Raw genomic sequence first — 24,333 nt, forward strand, 5'->3', positions numbered from 1 at the left:
CTGATTTCCCACCCCCCCTGTTAACTGAAAGTGCTTGGCCTCGTGCCATGGTGTATTCCTGGCAGCCCAACCTCCAAGTAATTTGATCTGCGACTCACGCTGTCGTAACAGAACAACTCTCTTATTCAACAGCCGAGTCGGTTGCCAAGCCTGCGGTTTTGTCCGTGTGTTCGCATCATTGTATTGGCTGCTGTGTGTGTGTGTGTGTGTGTGTGTGTGTGTGTGTGTGCGCTTATGGGAAAGGAATGTTTTAAAGGGATTGGAGGAGGGATTGTTGGAAACACTTAACAGGTCCAGAGATAAATATATATATTTTTTTTTTTTTCTGCAATTTGCCCCTTTAAAATTGATAAATCAAGAAAAGCAAATACAGATAGGTAGGTAAACTAAATACCAGTTTTATTTTCAGTTTACACAAAATAAACTTAAGACAAATTAATTTCAAAAGAACAAGTCATGAGTTTTCTGCAGCATTAAGATCTGTAACATAAGCTCTTCGGTTTTCTTTACAAGCAAAAAATATCTTTAATACACATCTTTTTTTAAAAATAACAAAAAACAAAAGAGTACTATGTACATCATTGAAATATTTTCATGCCACTGTATTTATTACTTGTGGGTGGAGGCAGTACTTGTCTAATACCAAACTCCATGTCACCATAAAAACTTCAAGTAGATTTTTTTTTCTCCATAAAAAAATAGAACCTCTTGTTTACGCCTCTGAAAAAATGATTTTGTTTCTCCAAAAATACACGTATGAACAGCATTACAAATTGGCAATGCTTACCCCCCTGCTCTCTGTCTGAAGGGAGGTCAGAATGCAAGGAAACAACGAAAGCAAAACAAGAGAAAAGCAGCTTTAAAAAAGAGGCTAAGGTGAGATGTTGGGGGGGTTAAAGGGGTTAAAGCTCCTGTGTGAATGTCAAAGTGTCTTCTGTAAACAGTTCGGAGTGGATTTGGGGGAAAAAAGCTGAGGCGGGTTCTGGCCGAGGCTACAGATAGGAGTAAAGAGGCGAGTGCTGCTGAAAACGCGGTACTTGGGTGGATTAAAACGGTAAAATAAACGTGAGGAGGAAGAGCACAGAGGTCTGGAGGAGGAAGGGGGGGGCTGGAGTTCCCTGCCGAGGCTGGCTTCGCTGCCAGAGCTGGAGTCACGTAGAGCTGGTTAGCAGTCGCTGGGCTTCACCCTGTCACAACACACAGAGCGGGGAAAGAAGTTCAGAAAACAGACGTTTGGGCGTCGCCGTCTTGAATCACTTCAACCGCGTGAGACGTGCAGCCGTGTAGTTCAAGGCATCAAAAGCAGCCGTCTTAATTCAAAAAGCCGCGTTTCACACCGTTTTAAAGACGGAAGCAAACCCCACTCGGTGCTGCGGACCAACACAAAGCTCGCCCGATTAGATCGTCTATGACAAAGCTTAACGTGGCTTAATGTACCTAATCAATCAATGATCACCAAATTTCTCTTTCATATTGCTCCTAATAAGCACATAAAACTGACAAAATGTCAAACCCAAAGTCCAATTATTATGGACGTTATCTAACATTGAGCGTTGCTGCTTCATTGAGGCCTATATTAAAAGAAAAAAGCTTAACGTGGTTCAATGCACCTAAACAACGATCAGTGTTCACGCTTAATGAAACGCTCAATGTTAGATAACGTCCATAATAATAGGACTTTGGGTTTGACATTTTGACAGTTTTATGTGCTTATTAGGAGCAATATGAAAGAGAAATTTGGTGATCATTGATCGTTGATTAGGTACATTAAACCACGTTAAGCCTTTTTCTCGCCATAGGCGCCAATGAAGAAGAAAACGTTAATGTGAGATATCTTCTATAATCATTGGATTTCGGTTTATTTTTTTTTTGACAGGCTTAAGTCTTCATGACAAGATATGGCCATGCGAAATTTGGTGACGATTCCTCGTTGTTTTCCTACCTTAAGCCCCGTTAAGCTTTTTCACGTTAAGCGTTTTAGAATGTCCCTCTATGACAGACCGACACAAAGCAACAGAGATTCTGAAGGCAGTGGACGCGCAGTCGGTACTTTATGGGGCCAACTTTGGCTGCAGTCTCTTAATGTACATCTAGGTATTGAATTTCTTTGTTAAACAGTTGCAGTCGAGTCTGGACTGGGCAGGTCTGTGAGCATTGATCTCATCCCTCCCTTCAAACCTCATCACAGATTCTTAGCTTTGATCTGAACCCTTCCACTGAAGCGCTGGCTGTGTGTTTCAGGTCGATATCCTGTCAGAAGGTGAACGTCAGCCCCGGTCTCAACTCTTTTGGCGCCTCTAACAGACTTTCTTCCAGGATCGTCCTTTATTTATGGAGAGTAATTCGCCTTCCCATCAACCCCGGCCAGCTTCCTGTCCATGCTGAAGGAGAAGCATGATGCTGCCTCCACCATGTCTAAGTTTGGACTATTTGCTAATTAGGTTGCTTCTCTAAGGAAAACTGATGGCACTGGAATTTATTTAGATCCATCAGAGTAATGGGGTCCAACAAAAAAAAACAATTTTTATTTCTAAAACGTTGAAAATCATACATTTTCCTTCTGTTTCACTACATATCTTGTGTTGGTCCATCACATAAAATCCAAATGAAATATATTAATGTTAGAACATTTTTACAGGGCACTGTCCACCCATAATTTAAGTAAGAAAATACATTTCTTGCATGTCTGTTTAATGTCATGAAGTGAATTTAGGAAAGCTATTAAAAAATAAATAAATAAAACTTGACAGTTCAATTCTTAATTTAATCTGGCAAACATATGAACGGTAACAATGGCCTCTACTTTTCAAGGCCAGCAGACAGCTTACAAGCAGAAAAGGCTGCTGGTCCAACAATCATCACCTTTCAGAGAGGGAGGGGCACATTTGCCTGAGATTACCAGAAAATAATAGATTAACTCCGGTCCAGGCCGTTGCCCTTTAGTTACCTCGTGTGTGTGAGTGGAGCTAAACCGTAAGCAGGACAGGATCTGTTACAGGAAGTGATTCAGGAAAACCTGTCAGGAAATGTTAGCGCGGAAAAGCTGCATGGCTTTTTTTTATCTGCGAGCCTTATAGACTCAACAGGTTTTGTTGGATGTTTTGGAATACATGCATAGATTTTGTGCACACACACACACACACACAAAAAAGTTTACCCAACAAAAATAAGAAAACCCTGCTACTTCTGCAGCATATTCCTTTTCTGGTACAACTCTTGAACAACTGCAGTCTTGCTTAAAACTACCATTCAAACCTTCATTATTGGCTATCAAACATTTTTAAATTATTTTCCAAAAAATGAATAGTCTATGTGGCAAAAAGTATTATTAATATCTAAATTCATGTGATTTCATGATATTAGGAAAACATTTCTACTCCATTACAGCTGATTAAAAAAAAAAAGACGAGTGAGGAAGGTGACGGTAGAGCACATTGTCAATAAATAGCATTAATATGGACACAAAACGTTTCCCTTATTTATTGTGCAGCCCTACTTGTCTGCTTAGTTTATTATAGTAGTGTATGGTGGTATATAGCGCCAGGCTGCATGATGAGCGTTGTTCATTTTAAATGTAAGGATCAGTTCAAAGAAACCTTTTGTTTTTCCGAGTTTTTGCTCTTAACAGCACTGATCAGCAACCATGTCCTAAACACGGCTAAATGAGAAACTGCATTAAATAAAATGTGCATTATGACACTTTTGTGCAAATCTTTATTAAAAAATATATAGATAGGAAAATAGAGAAAACAGCAATATTCCAAGTTCACTTCAAATCTGCCTCAACTTATTTTCCTGCTGGTCAGTAGAAAAGGAGATGCAGCGATCAGACTCTAGTAGCTGATTCCTGATCTGCAGCTTTGTAAACCTTTGTCCTTCTGATTACAGTGTAATTACAGAATAATTAACAGCATTCAAGATATTTTTTTATAGCCTTCCCGCCTTGAACGGTGTCGGGGGCGACGTCACACTGTGTGAGAAACAGGTGCCGATCTAATCTAATGTAGTGTCAGAAACTGTCCACAGCATGTCCAGAGTTTCCTTCAGGGATTCTGTAAATTTCAGTAAGACATCAACTTTAAGGAAATATGAATTTGTTAATTTAAACATTTATTTAATTTTAGACATATGAATGATACAAAATCCCTTGTCTGATATTAAATTAATTAAAAAAACGTTAAATCTATTATGTTAATTCTACAATCTGGTGCTTTTACAAAAAAAGGTTATCAAGTTATTTTATAGCCAAAGTAGCTGGTTGTAGGGATCAAACAAGAAAGTTTTTAATTTTAGTTCAGTAAAGGAATAATAATCTCCAGATTCACATTTCTTCTGGCAGCTTTGTGGTTTTGTCAGAGCGTAATAATACCTTTATCCTCAGTGAGCACTTCCAGACACTGTTCGGCTGAATGGTGCCACAGCATGTCTCAAAAATGTGAGGAAAAATTTGATTAAAGAAGCAGCGAATAAAGATACAGACAAAACTAAAAGGTAATTTAAAGCCTCTGGGCCAAAATGTAGGATCGCTGTTGTTGAAACATTACAATAAAAACAGAGAAATGTTCTTCTAATGCAGCCAATCTGCTATATTACCCAATTAAGTCTTACTTTATTACTTATATTTAAAATATAAAAATTTTACTCTTATTTCTGCAGCAACAACTTCCACGCCCAACAGTGTTGTTAGTTACCACATGGGGGCACTGAGGTGTGGTGCGTTCACTGACCAGAGAAAGATCAGATACGCGAGTTTCTGATTGACTGAAGCAAGCTGAAAGTCAGATTCTGGTAAACCCGCTAAATGTCTCAGTTCATCTCTAACAAACTATTTAGAGTTAAAATGGTTATTTGACCCAAAAAAAAATAAAAATTAAAAGGAGATTGCCTTTGGTTTTAAAGAACATTCGCTTTGCCCTGTTTTGAAACCTGTGAATAAACAATTTAACAGCTAAAATGATTAATTCCCAGTTCAATCAATTGAAAGAAATTATCTGAAACCATGAGAGAACAACAGGAAGGTTTTGTTTAGCAAGAGTTTTAACACATTTTAGTGGGATTTTACCCAACTAAAATTACACCGTCTACCGAGGCACGTCTGGCACTGACCAAACAGCAAATTTAAAATAATTTTCTACTGCCTATTCATAGTCAAATGTAAGAAAATGTGATTTCATGACTTCAATAGAGAATATTTCCTAGCAAAAAGTCATTTAGTGTTGATCAGGACAGCTTATATTTATAAAAGTCAACTGGTCCCAACATGGGTAAGAACCAACAACTGGCAATAAAGTGGAATACAGGAATTTCAGATAGCAATTTTTATGACCAATTATTTTTATGACCAATTATTTCCGTAATTTATGAAAATATTTGACCACAGCAGCAAATAAACTCATGGGCAAAGGTTTAAGCACGTGGATCCGGAGGAGAAATAGGAAGGGGTAATTTGGCAGCACGGAGGCGTGAAACGAGGGTACGAATAGGAGGGAACGACAAAGTTGACAAACAAAAACGCTTTTAAGTTTTTACGACAAATTTAGAAAAAAAAATAAAAAATGCAAGTAAAAAAGACAAACCAAAAAAATGAAACAAAAAAAAAGCAACATTCAAACCTCTAGAAAGCAACAGACGCAGTTTAAGCTAAACTTGCTGCGACTCAGTCAGGACACTAAACAGCTCTGACAGGAGCAGAAGCCAAAAAAATAAAAAAATTAAAAAAAAGCAAACAAGAGATTTATTTAGAAATTACTCCCATTTTTAAACAAATTATTTCTTTCCCCTTAGCTACGCTGTGGACTCTCTTCCAGCCACAGCACTGGATCCTCCCCTACAGCCTAATAACCGTGAATTATTTCTGCTAAAAAAAAAAGCGCTGCCACAATTAGACTAACCCCTGTGCATGACTCACGGCACACATTTGCATCTTGCAGTGGTTTAGTTCAGCCTGACATTTCGGTTTCAAAAAGCATTAACCGCAAGTGAACACAAATATACACACACACACACACCATGCTGAAGTGCAGCCACAATTAACAACGCCAAAACCACAGAGCCACACACACACACACACACACACACCTCCAGGTACATAAGTGGGTGATCTTTTTCACAAGCTGCAGGTAAAGTTCTTCCTCTAAATGTGCTCTTCGTGGTCGTTTCTGTCCCGGAGGGGAGTAAAGACGGGCTGGCCCCCCCCCCCACCGGACAGGACGCCTCTTGTCATGTGCAGCAAATACACCCCAAACTGTCCAGGAAAACCACAACAGGAGAGTGAGACCTGATCAGAAACGATTGCACTTTTCACGTGGCTCTTACTGGAACACCGCTGACATGTCACACAACAAAGGGAGGCTTCTGAGAAGTGACTGTCGAAGCCGCGCTGTCACCGGAGAGACGCGCTTCGTCGGCTCTAACTGTAAGCCTTCATAGGACGAGAATAAAAAGACGTCGGTAAACTAGGCTGAGGAAATCCTGCCTGGATTCTTTCTTCAAAAAAAGAATTTAACTGAAAAGGTGTTGCTGTTGTTGCGCACAAAATAAAAATCTGCATACGCCCTTTCTTGATTTTAAAGCAAACTAAACGGCCTCAGAGAGCCCGCCGCCCCCCCCCCCCCAAACAAAAACAAATTTTAAGCATGGCAGCCTTTTTCCCGGAGTCTTATTATCCACACGTTTCTGTATTTAACTCTGCACAGGCGAACACATGGTTACAAACGAATAGGCATGAAAAAAATATCGAGTGGTTTGAAACCTCAAGATGTAATCACCTCTTTCTCTTTCTCTCCGAGTCCGTTGACCTGGACTTGCCTTGAGGTGCTTTGGTGCTGCCGGATTTGGAGATGCTGTCTTCTCTGCGTCGTTTGCTGCGTGAAAAGAGGAGAAGGAAAATCTGTTCAGTGCCGTCGTTGCTACGCACAGAACTGACCTTTCATCAAGTATCCAAATATCCTGGATGGACCTTTTTTTTTTACTACCCGAAAGTGTAATGCACAGAATACCGTGACTCCTTTTAAAAGGATCCATGATTAGTTAAATTACACTATGGATAAATGTTTGAAAAGCTGAACGTGAACTGTTTATTAGAGCAATTGTATGTTTGAAACTTTACTTTCTACCCTGTGCAGTTCACTTCTGACTGGAATAAAGCAGAATAAAGCTTTCTGATTCAAATTTTTTTTCGTGTCCTACAGTCGTGGTTCAGAGGTGGTCCTGAAACTTTTATTTTTTTTTAGGTATTATAACTGAAAATGTGCCTGCAAACCTCTTTCTTCAGACTCCCATGAGACCACTGAACCTTTGAGAAACAACAAATCTTTAATCATTTTTTTCATTTATCCATAAAACTATATTTTTCCCCTGTTGCCGCACCACAGCGTTGGCGATACATTTGTTTTTCTACCTTTGAGATTTGTTTCTTTGACTTGAGAGAGTAATATAGTTAATATTTATACCATTTATTACATGTTTTTTTTTTTTAAATCTTAAATTGAAGCATTGCAGTTTTAGCGATGCTAAATAAATCTTTATCAAATAAATCTAGAGAACTTCTTTGGTTTGATTAAATGAAGAAACGAAAGCTTGTTCAGGGATTCTTCATAAGTTATGAAGCCGATTTCTTTCCATTAATACATTTTAACAACGTTCATCGCTGCTAAGTGAAGAGGGATACTTCGCTCGGTACAGGCTGACTGATCGGTGTTAGTTTCTATTACCAGACTTATTATACTGACTGTGTTGTGCTGCCTTCCACCTCCTGTTCCTTGCAGGAAGACTGTGTGGGTACTTTGCTGTCCTGTCTGTAATCTTCTGCCTCCTCCTGCTGACCTCCTCGCTGGGTCCCGTTGTAGCGCTCCGGCGGACACCGGGGCTGAGGCTCCGATGGGGGCGGAGACTCCGAGGACGGCTCCTGATCTTCCTCGGACAATTCCCGCCATCGGTTCTACCCGGCAGAAAAAGTACGGCAACGAGAGAGAGGGAAAGAGAGGCGGTCGTTTAAACAGATGTCCTGATAGACTAGAATAAGAACGCTAAAAACATCGTTTATACATAATGCGAGCCACAACCGGTCATTTTGTCAAAATGTTTAACTCTTAGATAGATTAGAGATAGATAGATTCCATAGCCGTAAACAAAGAGCGACGCTCTGCTTGGCGACGCTAGTTTGTATTTTACGGTTTCTAAGAGAGGAACTTGAGGGACTCCCACTTCCCTATAAGCTCGGGGACGCTCCATGTCCTGAAAATAGACTTTCTTCAACAACAACAAAAAATTGTTACAACTACACATTTGCACATATGCTTCATATGGTGAACTGCTGAAGCCACAAATGGACTCTGTACCACATTCGTATATCATTCGTATATTACACGGTTTTAATAATACTCACCTGTACGCTGTGAATCACACACTGTCTATTTCCCCTGCATTGTTTACATTTCAATTGTTTACATAAATCCCCGCTGCACCTTATCCTGTAATTTACTGCAATTTTTTTCAAGCTGTTATGCAAACGAAATGTCGTTCTGTACGCACTCTATGCATACAAAATGACAAATAAAGTTGTCTAAGTCTAAGTTTAACTAAAAAGGAGCCGATAGGCACCGCATGGCTCAGTGGTAGACCAGGGGCATCATCTACAGAGGCTAGACGCAGAAGTCTCCGGTTCGATTCCCAATCATGGACGGTTCACTGAGTGTCACAAAATCTCTAAAAACAATTAAATAATATAAAAAAAAAAAAGATCCAAAAATCCTCTATGATTTAGCTTTTTTAACCGTGAATCATGTTTGGAGCTATTACACTGTACAAAGGGAATTAAAAGTAGGTAAAATCCTCTTGAAATTAGTGTATTTTTCATTGATTTGAGCTGGTAAATCAGACTATTTGCCAATGGAATAAGACTTTTACACTTAAAATGAGAACAATTCATTTCATAAGTATCTTATTTTAGGGGTAGAAAGTCTCATTCCATTGGCAAATAGTCTTTTTTAGCTGCTCAAATCAAGGAAAAATATACATATTTTAAGAAAATGTTACTTATTTTTAGTTCCCTTTTTGCAGTGTAGTTTAAAAAATATAACACTAATTCCTTTTATAGCTGGTAGGCCACATTAAACTGATCACACCTAAACACACCGATATAAGAAAGTATTTATCCGTTCATTGAACCACATTCAGAAAAAAATAAATAAATAACTTCCACCAACCAAATGTCTCAAATTTAACGAGTAATAAGATTGATATTAAAACCAAAGCCCTGATAAAGAAGGTGACCTTGAGTTGGGGTGCAGGGGCTTCACTCCTACCTGGACAGAAGAGTCCCCCATGATGAATTTGGCTCCTTCAAGGACAGCCATGTAGGAGAAGCGCAGCTGCTCGGGAGTCTGGATCAGACCCATGCGGTATTTCCTCATCTTCAACAGGATGTTTTTGATGTCCACAGATAAGGGGTCTTTCCTTTTGTCAATCTAGAAAGAGAGAGGAAAAATAAATCGGCTCGGCTGTCACGGAGGAACTCTCTCTAGTGATTTCCTGATCTGGGCTTCTCTCCATTGTTTAATCAGGAACTCTCAGATGAACGCGGATTTCTCATCTGTGCACAGCAACTAAAAATAATAATAATAATAATAATAATAATAATAATAATAATAAAAAGCATGAGCTGAGTTCCCTGAGGAGGAAGGCTGACACTGTAGCAGTCTAACCGATAACATTGTTTACTTTTCTTAGAACCAGAGATTTAATAGAAAACCTCATGGAACAAAACACCATAAAAAAAAAACAAAGAACACAGGATAAAGTTGTGCAGAAATCTAAACCCGAGTTAGGTTAAAAACAAACAAAAGAAAAAAATAAATAATCTGGAGCCATTTTTTATAAAGAAGAATGAGAGCGAAAGTCGCTCCTTAGATGTGCAATGCTGATAGAGACACATCCCAAAAAAACGCTTGCAATGGTATTTGAAGCAAAAGGCCAGACTACAGGTAGAAGGTATACAAATGCAAAGCACAAATTTAAGATTGTTTTTGTGCAAACGGTTTGTAAATTTCCTTCTAATACATTGATGTTGGTCTATGACATATAATGCCAATTAAAAAAGCTCAAGCTTGGGTTTGGGGTAATGTAAATAAATGTGAAAAGGTTCAATGGGTACTAATGGCTCTAAAAGTAACGCTTTTATACCCTTATTTTTGCTGTTCATGTAGAGCACTTTGAATTGTCTTATTCATGAAAAGTGCTTAAAAAAAATAAACCTGCCTTGCCTTTTAATACAAACTACGACGGAAAATTTGGTTTAAGGACAAGTGTGAGTTCCCACTGCAGGCTGGACCACCACAGGGTAACTCTGCGTGTTTCTGGCAGGTTTGTGCCACATGTCATGGCTTGACTTTCAAGCGTTCGGGAAAGGCAGCTGCGGCCCCAGATTAGCCTTGAAATCAAATATACCGATTACGTAAAAGGCTCATTGTCCCATTTTGAAAGAACAGGGAAAGCTGAGCTCAAAGACCGAAATTTGAAGGAAGAACTCTTACGTGATCTTTTATGTGAAATATGACAACAGCTAAGCAGAAAAGCTGGAATTCAGCTGCGGGCTAAAACCACTCAGGGTTCCTACAGCATAAGGCAAGTTAAATTCAAGACTTTTTAAGACTTTTTAATGCCATTTGAAATAAAAAGTTAAGACCAACTTCACGATAAACAAGAAAAACCTGGTTGCGACAACTTCACCCAAATATTTATTTTAACATAAACCATTACTTTCTGGCCCAGTAGACATGTTAAAAATATATCTGTAATTTGTGTGTTTTTTTTAGCTTTCTTCCTATATGGAATGTTTTTAAACATTTTAAACAACTACTGAACTGAATTCACAAATTTTGTTTTGTTCCCTACTAAAATAAACTATAAATCAGTTTTAAAAACCACAACATAACCAGTGCCAACTCTTTTTCACAGCTATGGTCCGGCCGCAACAGTTTTTATTGGTTCCGCTATCGGGACGGAACCAGTAATGGTTACATTGAGCCGTTCGGTAAATTTAAAAAAATATATAATTGTGTCAATTATTTTACTGTTTGGTAAGGATTACAAAAATAAAATCCTATTTATGACCTGGTAACAATTTTAAGACCCAAGAAAGACTGATTTAAGACATTTTAATGCCAATTAAGGCCTTAGTTTTATGTTACAGACTTCAATGCCTTTTAAGACTTTTTAAGGATCCGCGAGAACCCTGCCACTGAGAGATAAATGTGTGGTTTTTCCACTGAATATGTATCACAAAAACATTGAAAGTAAATTTCCTGTCGTGTTTTCAAGCACCTAAGACCGAGACGGCCCCTTACTTTTCCAACTGAAAAACCCAGAGTGAGCAGCAGCGCCTTATGAGACGCACTGCCCCAAGTTGATGTGGTTCATGCAAATGAAAACAAAAATATTACATTGGGGTGGTGAGCAGATACACTTACAAGGACGAGACACGTGTCTACTAAGGAGAACGTCCCCGAGCGACCGATCCCGGCGCTGCAGTGCACCACAGCCGGTCCGTGATCCATCCCCAACGCTCCGGATTCCCGCACTTTAAAGAGGAAGTTTAGGAAGGACGCCGGAGATTCGGGCACGCCGAAGTCGGGCCACGTGGTGTAGTGAAAGTGATGGATCTCTCTCTTCTCCCCCGTCTGTGACAGGGAGACAAACGCGGCACAAAGTTAGGGGCAGGGAAATTACAGCCTGCTGCTCATTTGCATCCATTCTGCCGGTGACGATTTCTGTCAGTGCGTGTGAGGTTACACTAGGTCCTTTGAAGTGTGTTTGAAAACTAAAGAAATGCACCGGCAACGAGTTTCAGTTTCTGCTTATTATTAAAAACCGACACCTGGAGAAAAAAATAAAATAAATGGAGGACAAAAAAATTGTGTAAAACAAAAAGCATGGGGAAAGTTAGCTTACAGTCTCTGTCATTCAACAAACAAGCGTTTTCTCTTTTTTAGAGATTTTATGAATAACACGATGTAGATCTCCACTGTCAGGTGGAAGAAAAATATGGGGTAAGATAACTGTCAATAGCATGCGTAGGTATCTGAATTTGTACACTGCAAAAACAAAACTAAAAATAAGTCAAATCTTCTTGAAATTGGTGCATTTATCCTTGATTTTAGCAGGTAAATAAGATAATTTGCCAATGGAATGAGATTTTTACACTTAAAATAGGAACAACTCATCTCTATCATCTTATTTCAAATGCAGTATATCTAAGTATCTTATTTTAGATACCAATTTCAAGAAAATCTGACTTGTTTTTAGTTCCGTTTTTGCAGTGTAAATTAAGTCGGTAAAAGTGAATGCATGTAAGATTTGTACTTGTCATCTCATACAAATGACGTCAGCGGTTCATCTGTGAAAAGTTACGAACACGTAGTTAGAAATGTGCAAAAATGCATACAAGCACAAATCACTGCACCTGAACGTTGTTCACCAACCACAACTAAACAAGAAGACGACGAAGAAAACAGAACTTTATGAAATACCTGATGTCACGTGTCTTCGCTCCAATCAGCTGGTTAAAAAGTATAACGGGTTCGTAGTCGTAAATTTGTGATTCGTATTGTTACAAAGTTGTAGCTTTGTAACTTGTATGCGTAACTTCTAAACTCGCATTCTAACAGATGAAACATCTGGTTTTACACGCATGTATGAGTTCACAACAGGGAGCAAATAAAAATCTTACATTTAATCAGATTTTTTTGACTTACATTTACTAATTCTGAAACCTACGCATACATTTTTTTATTGATACTTATCTTACTCCATAGAAAAACTTACACCTGCCGGCCTGAGAGCACAACTTCCACAAAGAAAAATCAGAAAATCGTTGCCTGCATTTGTGACTAAAACCCCATTTAGTCTGATAGCCCTAAATAAAATCCAGCGCATCCAACTGCCTTCAGATGGCACCTACACAGTGAATGGAGTCCACCTGTGTGTAATATTATCTCAGCTACTGCTCTGTGAAGGCCTCAGAGGTTTGTTAAGGATCATTAGTGAACCGATTAAACCATGAAGGCCTTGAGCACTTTTTGATCCATCCTTCGAATATAGAAAAGGAGTATGACGTAAGAGCAAACCTAACCAAGCACAGGACGGGCAGGGACTACATTTATTAGACTAGAGCTGCTGATATCCACAGCTCAGCTGGCAGAACGAGTTGAAAGGAAATCTGGCACTTAAGGAGGATGGGCAAAAAGAATGCCATCGTTGTAAGAAAGTCCCCATCTGCAGTCTGCCAGCAGCTCTGGTCAGATCATACAAAAATGTTACTTTTTGGGCAGCGTGTAAGATTGACTGTACTTATTACCCTGAACACACCACTCACTTTTAAAGCATGGTGATGGCAGCATCACGATGTGGGCATGCTTTTTTTGCAGCAGGTACAGGGTAGTGGGTGAGAGTTAAAAGGAAGATGGATGAAGCTAAATAATATTTTAATTCAACCTGTTCTAGTCTGAAAAATACTTAAGAGTAGCATAGGTGTTCACTTTCTACTTTGTGTTATAAAATACATATAAAATACATTAAAGTTATCTGTAGTGTAACAAAATGAAAAGGTTTTTATTGCTGTGTGTTTTTAAAACAGCAAAAGCACATAAAACAAGTGACATATGAAATACCACAAAGTCATTGAGAACTTCAGAGCACCTGGGCTGTGAATACCTCCCCCCTGGTGATGAAGGCCCAACAACGGCTCTTCTTCCTCAGCAAACTGAAATGGAGGGGACTTTCCACTAAGCTTTTAAGAACTTTTACAGAGCTGCTATTGAAAGCGTTTTATGTCTCAGCATATCTGTGTGGCGTGGCAGGAGAGGAAGGATTTGGCACTGGTGTTGAGGACAGCACAGGGGATTGTGGGATGCCGTCTGCAGGATCAGGACTCGGTTTATGCAGGACGAGTCCGGAGACGGGCCAGATGCGTCTCCACCGATCCCAGCCACCGGTGCGATGCGCTGTTTGACCCACTTCCAGCAGGTAAACGCCTCAGAAGCATCAAATCAAAAACTAGTAGACCGAAAAACAGCTTCTTTCCAAAAGCTGTAAGGGCTATTGCCCTCTGCTGAGAAGCTTGTGGTCTGTTCCATGTTACATTAACACTACTGGTAATCAGTGGCGCCTCTAGAAATGTTTCATAGGGGGGGCCAGATGGGGCCACTTAAACTCTTGGGGTGGCACTGAAACTAAAAGCCATAATTTCAGGATTTTATTCTACTGTTGTAGTAAACTATCAGAAAGACTTAAGTAAACGCCTACTAACATCTTTTGGTTTTATTGTTTGATTTTTAATGTTATTAATGATCTAATATGCATGGACCAATAACAGTACAGGTAACATTTTGAGTTGAACAACAATTCCTTAGGAATTAGGTGCACATTTATTAATTTATTGAACAATTACTAGAGCAAAGTTGATACTGGCAGATACAAATAAAAGTATGATAGAAGGTCAAGAAGAGCGGCTGCCTTGCTGACTGTGCATAATCGGATGGCACCACTGCTGGTAATGCCTTATTTGCACACTAATTTCACAGGGAATGTCTGATAGCGCAGGTCTATAAATGAAGGCTTAAGATTACTGCACGGTATTCATTGTTGCCACAGAGTGCATCATTGAGGGAGAATTTAGATGAATTCATGCAACACAGCAATTCATATATAAAAAGGGACTGATATCGGATTTTCTGGACTCGGTACTAGTCTCCTCGGACCCTAAAGATGATTTGCACGCTTGAAGCTTATCAGGAAAAGTGTGTTTGGTCAGAGCAATCAACTGACTTAATTTATATAAAAAAATAAATAAATAAAAGTGTGGAAATATTATATCTGTTGTGTCTGAGCGTTACACGTCATCTGTGTACATCCTGAGCCGGCGTCTGTCTCAAACAAGATGCCCCCGTGATAACGCGTGGTCACAATAAAGACTGTCGATTCTCGACAACGGCACCGGCGCACCGCCGCTTCTGGAAAGGTTCAGAAATCACAGCCTGTGTTTTCTTCGTGTTGCAACGGCCTGGATTAAAACGCAAGCCGGCGAGATGTGTGTTGAGCAGAAACGGCAGCCTACATTAATATTCTGGAGCTGCAGCACTCTGGTGGTGTAGTAAGACTTGGTGTCCTCTGACAACAGTGTGACCAGGAAACGCGTGTCTCTAAAGGCCATCTCTCTCTCCTCTGCCGTCGGCCAGTACTGGGCACACTTTTCCTGTGGCAGAAGAAAGACAACAACAACAAATGAAGAGAAATTGTGCAGATGAAAGTAAATATCTGACAGACATATAAAAGGCATCCAACAGGGTTGTGATTTTATGTTTAGCATAGAAGAAAAACCTCATAGCAAGACAACACGGGGTTCTTTTATGTGACATTACCTCAAACCTTGGTCCACAAATACAAACGTGGCGGTCCGAAAAAGAGCAATCGTTTTTAACGTCTTTAGAAATAAAAACAGAGTCCACGTCTTTATAATCGGACACGTAACTGGAACATGAATATTCAAGAGGGCTGCATTATTCAAGAGGCCTCGTGGCTGAAAACCCAGAGACCAACAAACAGAAGTGCGTTCAGACGATCTGCTCGCTCGGCGCTCTTTATCTTTCCATTTCCAAGAAACTGTCAGCAAGCGAACCTCGTGGCAAAAGCGAGATCCAATCCAGCTGCTTTACTGAGAAACAGAGGTCACAGCTGTGCGGCCTGCGAGAGGGTTATTACTTTTTTTTTTTTTCTTTTGTGAGTGTTTAATCTGCATTATGCACGACCCCTGGAGTTACGGGGCTAAGAGGTTGGCTTTCATCACAGATGCAATGAATCTCTCTGTTGTTGTTAAAACAACAACCTGCACACAAAGTGTATTCATAAAACATGATTATCACACATTTATTTTACATATTTTGTGCTTTTTTTTCACAGCTTTCCCTCCATTTCTGGACCATTTTATAGTAGGAATGTACTGCAAGTGAAGGATGGATATAGTTCAGTTAAGCCGAATGAAAGCTACTGATGCGTTTAAGCCAAACCTTTCTACAGCAGTGTGAATATGGGCGTAAAGATATTGATTCACATGGATAAATCGATTGAAAGAGCAACGATCCGATTACATCGATGCAAAGGGAAAAATATCAATCCAGGTCGTCATTTTTAAGATACTTTTATTTTGAAATTCAGGCATGAGATCATAGTGAACAGGTGATCATTATTAATATTTTAAAATTAGAAGAATGCTGTTTTTGATTTCAATGCCTGATACATGTAACAGCTTAGTTATAAAATAGTCTAATCATATTTAGGTTTTTTTTGTGAATTGATATCAATGTAAATAATAATAAAAAAAACAGATGATATTGCATCACATTGATGGAAATTAGTGACAAGACTTTGTGATATCGGCAAATGTCGTATCGTCATCCAAACAAATCAATATAACATCGTACAATGATAAAGTTGGTGATTTATACCCCTAATCTGGAAGGTGTAAACTTGTAGTCTCGATATTTTGAGCACTTTCAAGGGCTCAGTAACGTAAGAGTAAAAAAAATAAAAATAAAAAAAATAAATCACTTTACTGCGTGAAACTTTTAATTTCATCATTCCCTTTTAAAGCTGTTGTAAACTAGACTTATATGATTTTGACGAATCGTGTTCTATAAATCGTCACAAAACAACAACAATGAGATTCTTTTGAATAGAGAAACAGCAGTAAAAAAAAAAATGTGAGTAAAAACATTGACAAGGTAAACTATAACGGATCCTGGTGATGAAAGTCTCCAGATGTCAGAACCTCGGCCCAGACAGAGCGGTGAGTGCGTGAGCAGTCGTCCCTGTTGTCTATTTAGCATTTCAGCTCATGTCTGAGTATGGCAGGTAAATACTCTGCTCTGACAAATCCCCCCCCCCCATCCTGTACTCACCGATCCTTTCTCTATGACCCTGTTGAGCATGATGACCGCCTTTGTCTTCTGCTCCCAGATCATGAGCCAGAAGTGGCCACAAGTGTTCCTGAGGGGGCCCTGAGGACAAAAATAAACAGAACAATTACATGCAAACTTTCTCCAGCAAGCTGCTTAACATGTAGCTGCAAGGTTTTCACTCCAGGTGTCTTTTCAGTAGCTTCTGTTTCCACTCCATTTAAAAGGCTAAAATTAGATTAGCCAATAAGTGCAGAGTGGTTGACTTCACTCTCGTCCAGTTGACTCAGATTGACTGCATATTATATTTCTCTGGTCCAATTTAAACTCGGCTATAAAAGTGTTTTTTTTTTGTCATTTTTAATTGCAAACTTTACCTTTTCGCAGGTAGAAAAGCCTCCAAACAAAACAACATTTAGGGATTTTTAACAGTTCATATGGGACATTTTCAGAGGATTATTAGCAGACCAACACGTTTTAACTTGTGGCCTTCGCTTTACCACATCTTAGACGCTCTCCATGCACCTTCACAGGTGGTGAAGTGATTTGCCGTAACTGCACCACTGTTTACGGCACACTTTCATTTCAGCCCGTTTCTCAACTAGGGTACTGAACTTTTAACACATTTTCACAAACCACAGATGACTCAAAAAACAAAAGAAGAAAAGAAGAAAAAAGCCACCAAACTCCAGCCGACAAGTTTCTCGACATTTTTTAAACACTGAATTTATTTCACATTGATTTGATATTTGAACGATTAAAAATGACGTCTATCCCGGATTACATTCTGTCAGAGTCTTCGCACATTTGAAATTAAAAATGTTTAGCTCTAAATAAAAAGGTAGACGATATTTAGCGACTGGTGGGAATAAAACAAAAAAAAACTAGTCTCTGTGTGCTGAGGTAATCAACATTTTCTTATTCTGAGTTCTAAATCCTTTTTTCACCAAACTAATATTAGGAAATATTACAAAGATCTTTCCAACTGTAATGTTTTCAGCTTTGACTGTCTTTAATAACAATGAAATCCGTCATGTTTTGCCTCTTGTTGATCATATCCGTGTGCAGCAAGCTGAAGATCAACCAGTGCTGCCGTTGGGCTAATCTATGCATCCCCAGGTCACAACTTCACCAACTATTTGCCATTCATTTATAATGATATTAAACTGAACCTCCAGCTGGATGCAGACCATTTAAATCATATATTAATAATAGAGATGCAACAGCCAGCCTGGTTTTCTTTGTTAACCAGTCCAGCCAGATTGATAACGTGTAGCCCTCTCCGTTCTTCACATTAGAAATCTGTGCTAGCTCCCATCGAGTCTGTTTGGGGAAAGGAGGGAATTTCAGTAGAAATTCCAGTTTGGAGGTTTTTCTGTCCAGCTTTTAAATTGCATAAGAGAAAAAAAAAAAAACGTGTTCAGAGCAGTGTTCTTTAATGAGAGTAAAATTTGAATCCAACATGAAATGAGGAATTTACAAGATTACTTTTTTTTAATGCATTAAAAGAACATGTCCACTTTAGCTGATTTATCAAACTCAAAAAAGTGAATCAAAGTACACTGATATATGATGTGCTTAAGTAAAGTTTTGATGTGATAAAAAAATAAAACAAATTCAAAAGATTTTAGGTTATTGACCTGCCAATCACTGCCCGACTCCGTTGTCTCTGGCTGATTGACTGGTGCATTAATGTGGCCAATAAGAAATGCCACAAATAGCCAATTTCATTTTAATACTAATAGTAATGATGTAAAGTATTTCTCATAGAACAAATTAACACTTATTTGTTAGTCTACCTCTAACCTACAGTGTATTTTAAGGCTACAAGATCCCCAATGAAAACTTCCCTGTTACATTATTTTCTTTTTTTGCAGAAACTCAGCAGAGTGACTCAGACAGACCAAAATAATACGTCTTTAAGTCACTTCTGAAATGTCATCGTGTGTACGCAACGGGCATGCCAGGGCACAAACATGCTGAAAGCTTTTGTTGGATAAGTCTTCTTAATCTAACCGTTGCTGATCCGTCGGAAAAAGACGTTCAAAAACTCGACACGTTAACAATAGCGAGGATAGTTAGTTAAGAAGTCTACAGATCTGAAAATGCACATATTAAAAAAAAAAAAAAAAAAAAAAACACATGATGAAACTCTAAAACCTGAACCATTGTTCAAATAATAAAAGGTTTTTTTGACGACTATACTGATTTTTTATTTATTTTTTTGTTTAATTGTTACCAGTGGGATGCAACTCTTTTACTTGCCTGTGTTAAAATGTAACTTCTCTGGGCATCTTCCATCACCACCAGACTTGCATTGATGTAGTCGTTTTCCGTGTTCTCCAGCCTGACCCGACTGTGATCGACTGCAGGGAGCGAGGAAGAGAGAGAGAGAAAGAGAGAGAAAGATAGAGAGATAGGTTGCAAGGTCCAACAGGCTGTAAATTGATAGACGTAGTAAAAGATTTGAACAGGCACTGCAAATGTTTACCCACATGGACTGACATCTCTATATCGGTTTCGGTTGCGATTTTCTGGATACTTCGCCACTTTGTAAGAGCACTCGTGGGACTGATTCCTGATTTCCTGGAAAGCAGAGCGGTAGTTTAAAAATGGAGGAACACAAAGTCAAAATATTCATTTTTGCCAATAGCTGGGGGGTTTTTGTCCCACTGCTAGGACAAATAATTTTAGATTTAATTAGATGCAAAGCAGCACTGCCAAGCACAAGGCCAGCATTGTATTCATTATTAAAAGATTCCTCTCATTTATGAAGGAAAAATATCCACACCATCTTTTTTGTCTTTCTTCTGAGAACCCGAAGGCCTCCATCTGATATTATTATACGAAAATGTTACCATCAGTGAGCTCTGTGATTGCTATTTTTACTCCAATAGCCCCATTTGTGATGACACCACCAGCTGCCCCTCCTTAAAAATAGGGTTTTATTTTCTCTCATGGACTACAAAAAAACTATTTATAAACAGAAACAAAACAAAAATATTATTAAAATCTTTATTTATACAGATAGTCTCATTGAGACCCGAGTTCTCATTTACAAGAAAGATTATCTGTTAGCTATGTTTTTTTTATACAGCTTTTTTTTTTATAACAAAATAGCAGAGTCAAAATTTAATCTGACAATAGATTATAATTGATCAACCAAATAATCTGAATGGTTTTTGATTGTTTTTATTTCAATAACCATCTACTGGTAACTGATTTATAGTCTGAACAAAGCCTGCTGTCCATAAAAAAAATAATCATCTTAATATGAAGATTTAACAATACATTGAAAATAAATAGAAGCAAACTGGCTTCATTTCTTTAATGGCAGTTTTGTGTTGTGCTGTTTTTCAGGTATTATAAAATACCAAAAATTATTATTTGGCTGAAGAACAGGTATTATAACAAAATACTTAAATTTTTTTTTTTTAAACAAGGGAAAGGGTAAAACATTTGCTGAATGGACATGACAAGATCACATCAAATCTCTATAATACCCCTTTAAATGAAATTGTGTGGACATACTATCCTCTCTAAACTGTTGCTACCTATTGCTGTAGCTTGGCCTATTGAATATACCTTTCCATCATCGATCTTTATTGTTATTTTTCAACTATTGTTGTGATGGGTCATAGTTAATTTTTCTTTTTTTTACCCATCTGAAGTCGTGCTGCTGCATGTTTCTCTTCACAGGTCACACACCGGTTCAACAAAGTTCACAGACTGTTGTGTAAACACAATTAGATGACGTGGCGCGATCCGCCGGGCTTCCTGAGACGGAAGACTTTTTCAGCGATTGACATCACACCATCAACTGATGGTATGATGTCAATCTCACAACGTTTATCGCATTAACCACGACTGCTATCGCAAACGCCGTGATGTGCGCAACACCGAAATAGCCAAAGACTGCTTGGGTGCACTCTTTGCTCGGCCACGCGTTTAAGCCCTGATTGTGGATCACGTGTTTTGCAACTTCCATTCGATTTTCACCGACTTCTGTGCTCACCGGAAGAAAAAAAGTAACAGTGATAAAGAACATTAAACCTGTGGGAGATTGCTGAGGACATTGCTACTGGTAGAAATGACTCGGCCACCCTCCCCCGGTTAATGAGGGATTGTCGACTAGCGGTGTCCGCAAGACACTCCTAACTCTTTTCATGCTTCGTTCCATTCTGGCCGAACGACCAAGCAAGCGACAACAGATCAGAGGTCACCCATAGGGCTGGGAGCAAGAATTATATCTTGATGTTTTTAGGCTCAACCACATTTATCTCAATATGTAATTATGAAAAAAAAGGCAACGATGAGTCAAAGATTTATCCCAAATGTCTCACAGGCACGTTGTTGTTTTTTTTTGGACAAACAGCTATAGATAAATATGTGTAACAGCTGAAAAACTATGTGCTGGAATACATAGAAGTATAATTCTAAGGTAACTTTTTTTTTAAATCTCAATACATGGCCTGGCCCTATGGTACCAGTCTATCTTCAAGTACCTCTTGAAGACCCCGCTCTTCAGAGAGCATGTCCTACCCTAAGCTGTACTTCCCTACCCCCTCTCTCTTTGTGCATTCCCCTCTGTGCCTACACTCTGTGTCTCCGGTCACCTCTGACAGACCCTGACTCGTCCTCTTCCCTCTAAGTAGCTTAATTATTGCTTTGAGTGTTGCGTGCATTGTTATGTCCTCAAAAGTAGGTCGCTTTGGATTAAAGCGGCTGCCAAATGAATGAACACGAGCACAGGAAAGAAGGAGTCAAGAGTGAGAAAAAGTGTAATTCAACCACAACTAAAATGTGTCATCCTAATACTCAACAGCTAGAGTTTTTTTCCTATTGTCGTGCCACTCTCAACTTTTATACTGTACTTGAATTTCCCCAGCGGGACAAATAAAGGATTATTCTACTCTATAATTGGGATCAAACTGCAACAAATTTACTTGGATCTGGATGTGATTACACATTTGTCATATTTGAGTTACAATAAGGTAAACAGAACTTTACTTGATTTGAATTGCTGTGCATAAAAAAAAAAGATACAAAGATTAATATCGACGTTTTTAAAAACGATTTAATATCGATATTCTGGCTTTCAATATCAATATACCTCCCAACCCCTAGGGGGCGTTATTGCAGCGCACCATTACTCTTCACAGCGAGGAAGTGCAAGTGAGGCGAATTTGCAGAACGGCCCACAGGATTTTAGAAGCGCCTTCTTCCCTAAAATCAGACGTTTGGGCACATTTTTTAGTTTCTGTGGTAAGTTAAATGCATTGAACCAAATGCCCTTTATTTTCCTGTTAATATATCAGTGTTCAATAAATATATTATTTGGCTGGTTTTGGTGATTGAATGACTTTGAGCATTAATTAGAAAGTAATACATATCAATATTGGAGTCAAATCAAATCAAGCTGAGCTATATTGAGAATCGTATTATATCGTGAGCTATGTATTGAGAATCGTATCGAATCGGCTGATCCTAAATGATACCAGCCCTAATTTGAATTCTATATATCTGGATGCACATTGGATTACACTTGTTGTGAATTGGTTCAATATAAATAAGCTAAACTGAAACTAAATGACACTATCACTATCCCTCAGAATCTACAAACCTAAATTTAATTTGTGATCCAAATATTTTTAGGCTATATATTTTTTTAACTAATTTTGGTCGTTTGTTACACGGAAAAATTAGTCAACACTGAAAGTGTAAACAAACCCGTAGGAGGAGGAAATAAGGACGATCTAGAAATAATTAACCAATCGAGAACAGATAAACAAACGAAGTCATAACAACGTCGATCGTGCGTATTGGAGTCTAGAAGGGAAAACACAGGGCAGCTACAAAGAGCTAAACCCCATATGCTAAGTTTAAGCTTCGTGTCAAAGGAGTAACTTAATATCGCCGCATCGTGTGATCCGCGATTTATCCTCCTACGAGCAGAAAGAAGTTAGAAACGAGACGAAACGAAAAGTGAAAATACGAAAATAGACAACAGCTTCAGAGAGTCGGTGTAGGCAGCCAGATAAAATGCGCGCTCCGAGTGCCGAACCGTGTTAGCACCGAGCTAGCTATGCTAACACACTTACTGAGTAAAGCTTCTGCCACCGGCCTTTAGAGTCAATGTCTTCAAACTCCTGGTCCATTTTGACGGTGGCAGCGCCCGTCTGTTCCATCCGAAGCTGGTTTTGTTCCGATTTTTAACTATCTACCTCATACCGTCCTCCGAGTAAGGCCAGTCTTTAATCTGAGACTTAAGTCTCTCTGCGTTAGCAGCGGCTCCCGTGCCGACTGTTTGTCCGTTATGTCGTGCAGCTGTCATTCGGGAACAGCCCCGTGCGCATGCGCAACTAAAGGGGGTCTTTCTCGTCAAACAAGTTGATGGAAATTGTGTTTCGTTTCCGGGATTCGACTCACTTGGCTCCGTTCACTAACAGGAGCCTGTTTATTCGACTCTCTTCAGCTTGGTTGGCTAGGGTGTTCAGATTGTTTTTGTTGAGGTGATTATGTTAGTTTGGATCGTGTTGTTGAAACTTTGGCATAAGATCATTATCAGATTAGTTTATTATTTAAAGAGAAAATGGAACTGTCGGCCTTTCTTTGATAACTTGAAGCACAATTACCGAGCCCGAGATTTATTTTTCTATAAACTCCAAAAATGTTCTCTCTCTCTCTCTCTCTCTCTCTCTCTCTCTCCCCCCCCCCCCCCCCCCCCCCCCCCTGAAATGCTATATAAAATTCACTGAAGCTTGTGGAAACTTCACCAAAGAAACGTTATTAGTTGTAATAACTAATTATTAAACGACTAACTTTTCAGTTAGTTGAATTTGCTTGATCAATTTAATGTATTTAAATAACTAGGAACTATATGTCTATTTATTTCTGTCACTTATACTTACATACAGCTATAACATACTATGTCTAACATTCTATTTTTAATACCTAAATAAAAGACAGACCAGACCCACTTCACAAACAAACGACTGGGCTGGGCTCCCTGTTCTCCCTGCACCGAGACCATTTGAATCTACTCATGACGTATTTACAAATGCATCATCCAACCTAAATGTTCAAATTTCACACAGCAATGTAAAAAAAAAACAAAAAACAAAAAAAAAACGGGAGGAAAATATATATATATTTTGAAAAAGTGCAATAATAACCGCAAAAGGCGTTGCAGAACCTTTCATTTCAGTTTCAGCATTCAGCATTATAGGGAGTTTGTCTATACGCTACATTTTGATTTGAAAGTAATTGACCACTCCATGTAAACTTTTCGCAAATCTTTTAGATTGTGAGGGTATCTCTTGTCTTTAAATAAGGAACACCTCCCTCAAAATAATGAGTAACAATGTTCTAATGTTGATAGACA

The 24,333-nt window shown here is 38.8% G+C and overlaps 1 protein-coding gene across 2 annotated transcripts; it reads right to left on the reverse strand.

Moving 5' to 3' along the window:
* Nucleotides 1–370: 370 nt before the first annotated feature.
* ptpn2b (protein tyrosine phosphatase non-receptor type 2b) lies at nucleotides 371–23,305 on the reverse strand. 2 transcript variants are annotated; one of them, XR_004932264.1, is made up of 11 exons: nucleotides 23,051–23,305; nucleotides 19,445–19,535; nucleotides 19,215–19,315; nucleotides 16,953–17,051; nucleotides 15,113–15,250; nucleotides 11,469–11,678; nucleotides 9,306–9,467; nucleotides 7,731–7,939; nucleotides 6,768–6,863; nucleotides 6,079–6,244; nucleotides 371–1,187 (listed from the first exon to the last, which is right to left on the reverse strand). XR_004932264.1 is itself a non-coding variant. In XM_036145195.1 (10 exons), exons 1-10 carry the CDS (start codon nucleotides 23,135–23,137, stop codon nucleotides 1,166–1,168), a joined length of 1,215 nt encoding a protein of 404 aa, XP_036001088.1. In that variant the 5' UTR covers nucleotides 23,138–23,304; the 3' UTR covers nucleotides 371–1,165. The 2 variants fall into 2 exon arrangements, 1 of the variants encoding a protein (XP_036001088.1); XM_036145195.1 differs by lacking the exon at nucleotides 6,079–6,244 and having other exon boundaries at nucleotides 23,051–23,304.
* Between the last annotated feature and the right edge of the window lie 1,028 nt (nucleotides 23,306–24,333).

Source organism: Fundulus heteroclitus, chromosome 13, assembly GCF_011125445.2.
Source record: "Fundulus heteroclitus isolate FHET01 chromosome 13, MU-UCD_Fhet_4.1, whole genome shotgun sequence".
Taxonomy (NCBI): domain Eukaryota; kingdom Metazoa; phylum Chordata; class Actinopteri; order Cyprinodontiformes; family Fundulidae; genus Fundulus; species Fundulus heteroclitus.